This window comes from Epinephelus moara, chromosome 7 (genome assembly GCF_006386435.1).
Source record: "Epinephelus moara isolate mb chromosome 7, YSFRI_EMoa_1.0, whole genome shotgun sequence".
NCBI classification, from domain to species: Eukaryota; Metazoa; Chordata; class Actinopteri; order Perciformes; family Serranidae; genus Epinephelus; species Epinephelus moara.
The window spans coordinates 20,423,820-20,435,723 of NC_065512.1; the positions used below are offsets into that span (position 1 = coordinate 20,423,820).

Here is an 11,904-nt window from a genome sequence, read left to right on the forward strand (position 1 = left end):
TGCCACCCCTTGGGTAGGAAGGGTGTATCGGTGAGGGCCAGACTCAAAATCTTTCTAGATTTGAGTCTGGATTTCCAGACTAGAGATTGATGCGAGTAAAACCAAAACAATTCGCTAAAAGACACTAAAATGCTCCATAGAGCTGAAGGGATCTGCAAACTTGGGTGATAATTCTTTGTAGGTTCATCATTATTAAGGACACCTGTATACATACACATCATTTTTTGATCCACCATTAATATAAAAATGCTTGCAAGGGGTAACTCTGGTATTTTTCAACCTGAACCCTAATTTCACATGCTTTTGTGTCTAATTGACTAATGGAGACAACAGTTTCTGAAGCTGGTCCAGTGTTGAAAGAAAACGCTGCAGACGGCAAAACAGACCGCAGTGATGCATGTAACATAAATGGGCAATTGTGCACCATCAATTTACATCCACAAAAAGTCAGTTTTTCTAGATTGCTATTGTGGCATAATATGGAAAGCATCCTTACAGAGGTCTTCCAATGTCCGGATACGATGTGAAAAGTACCCTGGGTGCGTTGGTTGTTGACGTTCTGGGACACTGTGTCAAAATACACTTCCGTTTTCACAGGAAATTTACCGTTTCTCTTTCAAAATAAACGTACTACATCGGTACAACGCGGTGAATTGACTTTTTTTTTTCCCTCAACAACAAACATTTTGCCATCATGCACACTTGTTTAGGTTTAGGCAACAAAAGCATGTAGTTGGCTTTACAATCTTATGGGAAGCGGACACCGCCCTCCCGGGTGAATGTCAGTGGTTGCTGGACCTATCCAACACCCCTCCCACCTGCCATACTTGGACTTTCACCGCCATAACTTTCATACTCATCCCAGCTAGTTTCCCCCTGACACCACTGGGCACTGTTAAACTAAAACGGTGACCAGCCACGTATCAACCGAAGTAAAAGCTCTTACCAAACCCACCAGACTCCATTTAAGTAAATGATAATTGTATCATTGTAAAACACACTTTATTCAAAGTCAACAGAAACAAACAAAAAAAAAACCCTCACAAAAACCATCTCGGTTCACCTTCCACAGTTCCAACAATCAGCCACGCTGGTTTGTTGAAATAATCCCTTAATTCACCCAGCTGGATGTGAAAATGTGCTAGATCTATACACCCTAAAATTACTGTTTATTTAAATAGAGTCTGGGTTTGTAAATGGCAATTTCGGGCTGTTTATGGTTAAACAGAAAAGGACTCTTTAATTCAAAAATCTCTGTAGTGTCCTACACTTGCAATAACAATCTGAGCCTATCAGTGGCAAAAAAAAGCACTTTTAATGGACGTAAATTGACAGTGCACAAATGCCTCGAGCGGTTTCATTGCAGCCTGTTTTGCTGATGTTGGCTGCAGTGCTCTCGCTCAATACTGGACCACTTTCAAAAATTGTTATCTCCATTAGTCACTTTGACACACACACACGGGGAAATGGGGTCTAGGTTTAAAAATAAGAAAGTTAACTTTTAACTTGGGATTGTAAAATCTGGTTGGATTGTTAAGCTTACATTTTCAGTGATGTGCTCAGTCTGGCTGGGTTTTGTTACGGTGTTGCAGGTGATGAAGGCAGCGGCTCAGGCAGTGGCAGCGGCTGCACAGAAGTCTGCCCTACAGACATGGACGGTGCTGCCACCGAAGCCCCGATGGTGGAAGCCGACCGGAGCGGGCCTGTGGATGACTCTGCCCCGCTCCGTGCACCCTCTGTAGCCCTGCCAACCATTCTGGCCCTCTCAGCCCTGGCACTCCACCGACAATGGAGATAATGCTGGAGGAACCGGCTAAACATGGACAGCAGGGTTTTTTTTTCTTTCTGTTCTTTTTCTTTTTTTTCTTTTTTTTTTTGCAGTTTTTGTATTCAGGCAGATTGGAGCTACAGTCAAGCAGACAGTATTCGGGCTGCCAGCCTGGAGGCTGGAGGAGTCTGCTCTGAAAAAGAGAGCAGTCATGCATCATGATTTCCCACTTTCCCAAAGATCGTGCAGTGCCATCCTTAGACTTGACATTCTGTGGCATCACTTCACCATCTAACGCTGATGCCGACCCAACAAACTCTGCTTCAGAGATTTCTTGCACATATGGCAGGTATTAATGTAGGTCTCCATGTGGAAAAATATAACACGCACTTTGATTGTTTTGATTTTTTTATGCAAAATTTGTTTGTGTGTTGAAGAAATGTTGAGAATGTGGTTATTTGATGCACCTAAAAGAGGCACAACAAGTTGAATATATGTTTAACATTATATTTTGAAATAAATAACATCCAGGAACACGTGCTTTTAATCTTAAATTTTAATTGAATCCGTGTTCCATTGCCATTAACTCATGTGCCAATCATTGACTTGTGTTGATATTCATCAAAGCCATCATAAATCCATCTTTGTTTTTGGATCAGATGCAGCCACTTCGTCATGTCGCTTCATCTTATGTTTGACCGCAATTTCAACCATGATGTCTGGCGAGATTGTAGGTTAAGTATATCATGGGTTGGTCATGGATCTGCTCTGTTCGACAGCCGCCTTGTGCTAAAACTCGCATTTTGTCAAAAGGGATAAGACTGACATTTTTTATATACTCATTTGCCTTGCAACAAATTTATTATCTGCAAAATACTCTCATATCATGCTGGTTTCTCAGGCTTGGCTTCAGGAGCAGACAGCCTGGACTGAATTAATATGGAGCAATTATTGACACACAGAGAAGGTGCTGTTTTCTTCTGAATCCTCAGACTAGTCTACAAGTACTTCCTCAAATATTACACGTTTTTAGAAGTTCTAGGAATTCTGGATTTATATGTGCAGCAACAAAAAAAAAAGGTGCCACTTTTGCATATGTGATTGAACAGCCAAAGCTTATCCTGTAACTGCTTTCACAGTTTTGGATAAATAGTGATTTAAATGTGCATTGTAGTATTTAAAATGCTACAATACTGAAATACTGTCAGACAGTAGTAAAAAGTTAAATGAAAATGTATTACCACAGTTATTTAAAAGGTGAGGGAATTATTAAGAGAAGAAGTAGCAAACAGCACACAGTGGTTACTGGAAATGCAAAGAAAGGGCCCCTAAATTTATCTGTAAAGCTTGAATGGTTATGTCTGCAGCACAGACAGGCTTGAAGCCGACCACAGTCACCTGTGAAATGAGAATCTGTGGAGACCGGACAGGCCTGAATGCTTCAGTGAAGCTCCTCAGTAGAGCGTACTTACAGAGAATGTGAGAGGCCTGGCACTGCTGAGGGGGGCGGACAAAACCAGCCTGTATGTACGTCCACTGTTCTCTGAGAGCCCGTCAGCTCCATAACCACCAAGCCAGCTAAGCTTACATATCCAAGGAATTAGCCAGTGTCATGCCCTTCGCAGTATATCAGTGAATATTTGTTGAGCTTTTTCTTTATTGCATTTTAAGTCAGCGTTTGCATCCACACTGCAAGAACAAAACTATAGAGAAAATATGGCAAATGTGTCATTTAAAAGGATTCTTTATTATGAATATCGATCTTACAGGATGCCCTTTTTATGTTTTGTATCATTGAACTTTTAATGGTAATATTTTTGCAATAAAATATTGAAAATGGATGTCTGGTCAGACAAATGATCTGAAAAATATAATTAGCAGGAAACGCTATAAGTCAACACTTTTTACGATCAATGTATTTCTGTATGAAGTCGAATACTAATAAGTTTGTCTGGAGTTTGAATCTGATTTCAAACTGAGAGGGGAAGAAGAACTAGTTGAGCAAATATGCCTTATTGTTTTCCGGTGCAATTGCAATGATTGCATTTGTGTTTTGTTACTGTTCTTGAGAATAAATATTTATTAAAAACATTCCAATAGATTTGTATTTGTGGTGGCAGAGAAATTAAGAAAGGTACATTATAATAAAAGGCAGTGACGGCAATGGGCTCACTAAAGCAAACGTTACCAATCCAGTTAAAGTGTACATTCATTTTAAGTTGTATTCATATTTTTCAGTTGGATGTTACATGATTCAAGTAATTGGGCTTATATGACGTTAGATTTGACATCCAAAAAGTACAAGTGTAGTTCATGGGCAGGATTAAAATGTTCCTCTCGCATCACAGTAGGGCGCACAGAACATCGGTGATTGGCTGCTTCATCTCTCTTAGGTATGTATAAGTATTGAAGTGCGTTTCAGAACAACAGGGGAAATCTAGGCTTCCTCTGTGTACTTTCTATTTGTGAAGTCTGCTTTTATCAGAGGTTCAAAGCCTCTGTTTCTCCGCTGACGCAGGTAGAGCACAAAGATAAGGAGAAGCACCAGGAGACCGATGAAGACTCCCCCCAGAGTGGAGCCCAGCACAAACACAGCTGGCCCTCCATCTGCGTCTGTAAAGATCAAGCACAGGTAGAGATATTCATAGAAACCTTTCTGTGGCGGAAAAAAACAATATGTAAGTGTCAGTCATTATGTGTCTTATTTAAAATGAGGGTTTGATGAGGCTGTGGATCAACATCAGTGACTCAACATTACTCAGCTGACATATCTGACTTCATAACTAACTTTACAGCTCTTACTGTTGTTATCTATAGCAACTTTAACAGTAGAGGATGATGCCATTAGCAAGCATGTACTCTAAAGATAAAGAATAAGAACAACGGAAACACTTGAGTTTCTGCCCTACTTCATCAGCCGTCTCAAAAATAGACTTTTTTCTTTGCTCTCAAGAGCTCAATGAACTTCAAAGATTACTATGGTTTATCTGAAAAATAGTTCGATATTTTGTTGAATGGATTAAAATGTAGATTAGACATAGAGATTAAAGTAGATTAGACTTATTAAGGTTGAAATACTCAAGTTTATGAAGCAAATATTGATTGCGCAATGTAATAAGTATAGAATAATGGCACCATCAACGTCTAGACTGGTTCCCTATAAGCTGCACTTCCATTATGGAATCTGTCTGCCATTGGCTACGATCTCCCGGGAAAATGAGGGTTCGATTTTTTTGCACAAATAAATGTGTGTCAACCAGTGCGTAACCAAAACAGGAAGAGGACAGTGCTTTTGTTTTCCCTGTTATCAGCAGATATCCCAATTTACTAAAGGTATCAGTGAAAGTTCTTTGCAGTACTATTCCCAGTAGTAGAAATGGCAGACGGTGAAACAACCAAAGTATCTTTGCAAACTGTGATAGTTAGGCTCTGAGGAAAACGGAAAGTGATTCGATTTCTTTGCAACAACAGCGCCAAAAATACTAAAACTTGGAAACGCTAGAGGGGGGGCAAAGTTGAAAAGTTGTCTGTTTCCACTTCAGTAGGAGAACCTTAGTGGTGCCGCCATGCAGATTTGTTACCTTAAGTCAGCCAGGCTAGCTGTTTCTAGTCTTTATGCGAATATCAGCTAACCTAGCTTGTTTACTGTGCACACATGACAGCAGAAACAGTTTTCTCATCTAACATTGTGGGAGAAGGTAAGCTTATTCCAAATATGTCAAGCCATTCCTCAAAGGAATATTTCACCCACAAAATGTCCATCTGTATGTCAGTTAGTCATGCAGTGTTGCCTTGAATTCATGAAGAAAACTTTCCTTCAGTATAATCCAAGTGTCATTTATCCAGTCATATGCTAAGCACCTCTTAAACACATGCATTTTTGCTAAAACCTTACTATTTAAAACTGAACTAAAAGTGAAACTTATCTATGCTCTCTTCAAAGCCAGATTCCAATACTGAGGTATTGCAAAAATGCATGTGTTTGGGAAGCACTGAGCATACGACCGGATAAAAGAGACTTGGTTTCTGCTGTTGTGTGAGATTTTGTAAACTGATGTTTTGATTTAATTTTGCTGTTGTTGAACGGGATCCCCAATCAGTCCCGAAAGTAATATGTTTGCCGTTATCCATGGAGCAGGAAAACAAAAGTTTCTTCATGACCTACGCCTCATATCCACTTTATGTATGTGACGAGTGTCTGTAGATCAGTAAATATACGGATGATGCCTCTAGTGTCCAACGCAAGGAAGTGCATTTCTTTACGGATGGCTAGAAACCTGATAGAAACTATCTGTAGCCATGGGGGAGAGGCTAATTTTAGCTATTTTTTTGCCATCCAGTAGTTTGGAAAATGCGCTTGGAACATTACCAGGACAATAACATGACCTGCCACGTATGCGGCATTTAATTAAAAAGACGTATGAATGGCTGAACGAGTCATAATGACGATCTGACTGTATATAATGTATAACCATATTTTAGCAGGATAAAATTACTCAGATTCACAATGTGTTCAGACTAGATAAACAAGTTATTTTTCATTACACAAACTCACTTGACAATCAACACAGGTAACTGAATTGAAGGAAATAGCCCATTAGCCAGTTAGCAGCCTATTAGCTAAGCTAACACAGAGGGGAGGACTTTCACAGGCACATCAGATATCACAGATATTCCCATAGGAATGAATGGACTTCCGGTTGCCTCGTCTCTGTACATGTATGTAAGTGGAATCGAGGCGTTAAAGGTAACAGGGCATGATTTACTAATGTACAAATGGTTGTTTGATGAAGTATTCCTTTAAGATAATTATTTTAACACTTGCTCACCATCCAGGGCAATGGAGTAGGAATATCCCAGCTGATCAGCTGGAAGATATATCTCCTCGTTGGTGATCGGAGGGAAGAAAGGAACCATGTTGTAGTCCCTGTTGTGACCAATGGGGGCCATCTCATCTGGGAAGGTGGCGTTGGATGGAATGAACCTTCTCATCCACTCGTCAAAAATGGCATCAGTGAAAGCATGGAGCAACTGCGATATTAAAAAAAAAAAAAGGAAAAATCACTGTGAGTTTAAAGACACCAGCTGTATAATTTCAGGGTAAACCATGAAATCAGAGTCTGACCAGGAAGATCGGGTCGTTGGCAGCAGAGTGGGACAGAGAGCTGGTTCCATTGAGCAGAGAGTGGACAAGGTTGTGGAGGTTGTTGACCGATTCATCCAGTTCTCCATCTGGTTTTTCGTACCCTTCAAGAGCATTTCTGTTGGTCACACAGCACAAAGTCTGTTAAGCAATAGTTTTGCTCCAAGTGCTCTAAAGTCTCTAAAGTTCAAGGTACAGTATGCAGGAATTGTTGATTTACTATATGCAAATCATAGATTATATAGCCACGATGCATCAGCGATTGGTTTGTAGATAACTATTTTGAACCCTCAAGTTTGGTATAATACCCATACTAGTATGTAATGCAGCTGTCAATCATGCCAATCACAGCATGTGTAAAATGTAAAAAGTTGAGTTTCACCCCTTCACCCCTTGTACATCTATCATTTATCATGAAGAGGGAAATTAGCTATTGAGACCAAAACTGTACCAGGCTGTAAACATGTTTATTTCTGCTGTAAAGTGGGGCATTTAACACGGGGGTCTATGGGGTTTGACCGGCTTCTGGAGCCAGCCTCAAGTGGACATTCGAGGAACTGCAGTTTTCTGCACTTTCGTGTTGGCTTTATTTTCCCGCTACAGAGGTTGCTGCTTGGAAAATAAAAGTAAAAGCCAACCCCAGATTAAATCTGATTTTGGAGTGAGCATTTTCATTTGACGTTACAACTGGCTATGCGTTTTTTGGCGCTATGTCCACAATTTTTTTAACTTCCTCTTGGATGCGTGTGCTCATGGTTTGGTTGCTACCTTTTTAAAAAGCCTCAATCTCACCTGAGCGCTGTGGGGGTACACGCCCAGAAATGTCTTGAATACATTGTTGTTGTTGTTTTTTTTTAATTAGTAGAAAAAAGTATGTAAATAATTTCTGACCACTTCAGTCAGAGCGAATTGCAGGTGAACATTTAAAATTATTATTGATGATAAACAAGAGAGTTGTACCTGAAACTAAAGGAGGAGTTGGTGAAGTACGGAGGGCTGTCGAAGTTCCTGAGTCCCAGGCAGCTTCTGACGTCATTCATGGTAGGCAGAGACATGTTACCTCCATCCATTATCCCTCTCTGAATGGGACCCTCACCGGTGCCATTGCAAAGAGTCACCAGGCGATTGTACTCGTCCAAACTGGAAGAGAAAAATACTAACATGTTTCACTAGTTCAACCAATCAAAACACATATTAATTTGCCCCCACAATGGGTTTTTTTCATCACAGTCCAACCAATTATAATGAAGTCCCCTCCCATCCATATCTTGTGCTGACCTGTTACATACCACCCCCCATCTGGAGAATCTGGACTGGTTGCTGATGAGGGACGGGTTGTCGGGGTTTCGGCCTCCCAGCAGAGAGTCGGTACACACGTCACACTCACTTTGACCTGTGGCAAAGTTCCAGTAAGGGATTGCAAAGTTCTCATTGCCGGTCAGTCTCTGCAAGGAAACACACATATTTTACTAATATTACATTATTAATAAAAAAATGTATTTTGGTCATCAACATCAACACATTTGACAGCAAATAAACAAATTCTGATTGCTACGCTGTGACTTCAGTTTGGATCAGGTCTAGGATTTCTCCTCCCTGAGCTTTCCTGTCTCTCAAACTTTGGACCAATTCTCTGCATCTTATAAGTCTTTGACATTCATAAGTATAACATGAATTATAAATATCTTGTGTTCCCTTTAAGTTTTTGTTCCTCGAAGGACAGTGTGACATTAGAAAACTCCTGTACGTGATATAAATAAGGTTTATTTCATGAAGGTTATTCTATGTATTTGTGCTTCTTAGAACGTCAACACAAAAATGTGACTGATTGATAAACTGGATGGAAAAATTGTGTAGGAAATGCAACAATTTGTAGAGGGTTTTTAAGTAGCTGTGGTCTGCAAAGAACCTCCAAGGTATTAGACACTGATGTATTTAGCAATAGCTCAATTTATGATGAGCAAATATTATATATAAAACAATGAAAAGCTGATCACCCTTCATGACAAATATGAGGTTTCACAGTGACAAGAGTCAACTTCTGTATTTCCAGTTATTTGGTTTAATCAGAAATAATCCCTTGCACTTTCATTGATCCCATTCAGTTATGCCAAAAAACAAACATCAAAAACATGAGTTTAAGAGAAGAGCATAGATCTAAATGTGCTGCTCAGTTTTGAAAATTTGGGCTATTTTGCTTTCATACCATCTTCTTTCGACTAGTGTAAAGAAAAGATCCAAAATACACATTTATGAGTTTATTTAAATTCAGATTTCTGTTATGGAAATGTATGCAAAAAACACACAATTCATCAGATAATTCCTCATTTGTATATTTAAACATAAAAGTTTAGAAAACTTGTTATACTAAAAATCTGGGGGATGTTTTTAGTGACATCCATTACTTAAAATTTTACCCCCTTTATCTGAAGTGGCTTATTTTTGGCCTAAAAGTGTATGGAATTTTACAACATATAATTTAAAAAGCTAAAAATAAGCTTTTCTTCATATACTTAGAACCAAAAATCGCAACTTCATCAGCATTTACATGCACCAGACTTTCCAGTTTTATTCCTATCCATATTCTGATGGTTTTACCTAAGTGGTTCATATATCATTCATAGCCTGATTTATATAACGTTGTATTCCTAAAAAACTTTTTTTTTAAATTTATTTTAATGGCTGTTGACAGTATTTTCTGATTTATGAAGTGATAAATAGATATCCCAAATCCCCTCTTTAAAAACCATTGACTTAAATATGTCAACAAACCGAAACAAGAATTTTGAACCTGTCTTTATGTTTAGATTTCTGTTATGGAAATTCATCCAAGTCAGTGCATATTTAATTACACAATGCTTCATTTTCATAGTTAAACATAACATTTCAGAAAACTTTTAATACAAAAAATAACTGTCTTAATGTAAGTAATCAACTGGGAAAGTTTCACTGTGATATCTGTTTGCACATACCTGTAACTCTCTCTCCAAGCTGAGGAGGTGATACCTGTGCCAGGTGATGAACGCTGGTCCTTTGTGTGAGAAGTCAATGGCTTTGAACGGACGACCAGGACCTGCAGGGGAACAAAATGTTTGATGAGAGCTATATTACCACAAAGCAATAAAGTGCACATCACACACTGATATATGTAAAAGAAATACTGATACTATTGAGTCCATGTATGAGTAAAAAAAAATACTTTTGTTATATCACCAAGAAAATGATATTAAAGTCACAGTCCAAAAACCCCACCAAAAATCAAAACAACCCACTGTTCCACTTAAATGACTTATTTTTATTACTGATGCTTTTCTAAATGTGATTCCTTTAAAAAATACTGAAGCATATTATTATAAATACTATAATTATATATACCTCAAATTAATGTTAAAACTATATAGATATATTATTTAGAACAATCCTAAACAGGGCTAAAAAGGCTATTACCCAGTGGAAAAGGGTGATTTCCTATATATGATGACTATCTGTCGTACATCACCAGAGCTAATATTAATAAGTGGTGGTTATTATGATATTCCTATTATATTTTAATGAACAGTCAACAATATGAACTAACCATTTACAATAATGTTATATCAAGAAATGTGCTCATTTACCCAGGAGAGTGTCTCGGACAGAGTAGTAATGTTGCCAGACAAAGAAGTCGTAGATGGAGATGTTGGCAAACTGGGGATCAGTTCCATTTGGTCCCAGGAGTCCCAGCCAGTGCTGGGTGGCAATGACATAGTCTGGGTGGGTGGTGGTCTTAGACAGTTCCAGGACGTCGAGGAACTCCTGGAGCTCTGCCGGGGTCAGGGAGTGGATGTTCTTCCGTACAATAGGGGCTCTCCTCTGGTCACAGTTTGATCCGGTCCAGCCAAATTTGCACTGACCACAGTCGTAACCTGCAAAGTTACCTGCAACACAGAGAGCATGTTGATGTTGTTGGTGATTGTTCAAGGTTCAGCATAAGAGCTACTTAATAACACTGTGACTCACCGGTGCATCTGCAAGTCTGATTGAAGAACTTGGTCGGCCACCTCTCTCTGTCATCAACGTTTCTCAGCCTGTACGGTCCTCCCCAGGGTTTGCTGTCGACGCGAACAGTCGAGCAGCTTCCTCTCCCCGACAGAGAGCCACACACATTAGAAGGATCTGAGCCCAGAGCGGGGCAACACTGCTTGGACACAATGCCCTCAACTGTGCAGCACACTCGAGGAAACTGAGCATCTGCAGGCTCAGGCCAAACGAGCAAACAAAGAAGACCAAGACCCAGAGCGTTTCTCATGTTTTACCTGTTTGTTTCCTCCAGTCAGTGGCGACAAATCAGTTTGTACATCAACTTTCAGCGGTAATACGACCAATTAGTTCCCCCACGAGAGTGTGGAATCTCAGTCTGCCACGGCCCCCCTGTTGTGTATGTTCAAATTAGATTCAGTGATAGTTTTAACATCTGTGGAAACAACACTCAGAGCCAAATCATGTTGTGTTCCAGCTGGTTACATGCACATTAAGAAAGGCTGTAATTTCTGTTCTTGCTTTTGTAGAGCTGGGGAGGATTAAGCCTTGGGTCTTGTGATCATCACCTGACAACAGAGCTGTGAGCTGGACTAAGATCTGGCTGGATACCAAGGAACTGCCCGAAGGAACTATTAAGTGTTGTATGACCACAAAGACTAAGTTGTGTCTCATTTATACTTTAAGTAAATCAGAAAAAATATTTAAAAAGAAACAAGCAAAACAGTCCAGTTTGCCTCAGACAGAGCAGATTGCACAGCCACCTGTGGAGACACTGGTCAAATACAAAATAAACGGTGTACTGATGTGTGAACAAACACCATTTAGAGATAAGTCTGATAACACGTTTGAAATAGAAACACTGTGTCATCGTTGAGTCATTCTCATCTATTGTATTAAGAGAACTGTCTGAGGAAATCAGATTTGGAGCCAGATCCCTGTAAATCTGTTATGTAAATTATGATGAAGGATTATC

At 39.5% G+C, this 11,904-nt stretch overlaps 2 protein-coding genes across 2 annotated transcripts in view; one reads left to right on the plus strand and one right to left on the minus strand.

Annotated features, from left to right (window-relative positions):
• The window catches only part of LOC126392977 (glypican-6-like), a 146,479-nt gene extending 142,870 nt beyond the window's left edge, over positions 1-3,609 (plus strand). Inside the window, exon 9 of the mRNA XM_050048783.1 lies at positions 1,593-3,609. Within this exon, the coding sequence (XP_049904740.1) occupies positions 1,593-1,798 (206 nt within the window). The 3' untranslated portion in view covers positions 1,799-3,609. The remainder of the gene's footprint in view (positions 1-1,592) is intronic.
• dct (dopachrome tautomerase) lies at positions 3,497-11,422 on the minus strand. The gene is made up of 8 exons (XM_050048784.1): positions 10,911-11,422; positions 10,529-10,828; positions 9,884-9,984; positions 8,190-8,356; positions 7,872-8,051; positions 6,894-7,029; positions 6,598-6,799; positions 3,497-4,381 (listed from the first exon to the last, which is right to left on the minus strand). The coding sequence occupies exons 1-8, from the start codon at positions 11,197-11,199 to the stop codon at positions 4,206-4,208; spliced, it is 1,551 nt and encodes a 516-aa protein (XP_049904741.1). The 5' UTR covers positions 11,200-11,422; the 3' UTR covers positions 3,497-4,205.
• Between the last annotated feature and the right edge of the window lie 482 nt (positions 11,423-11,904).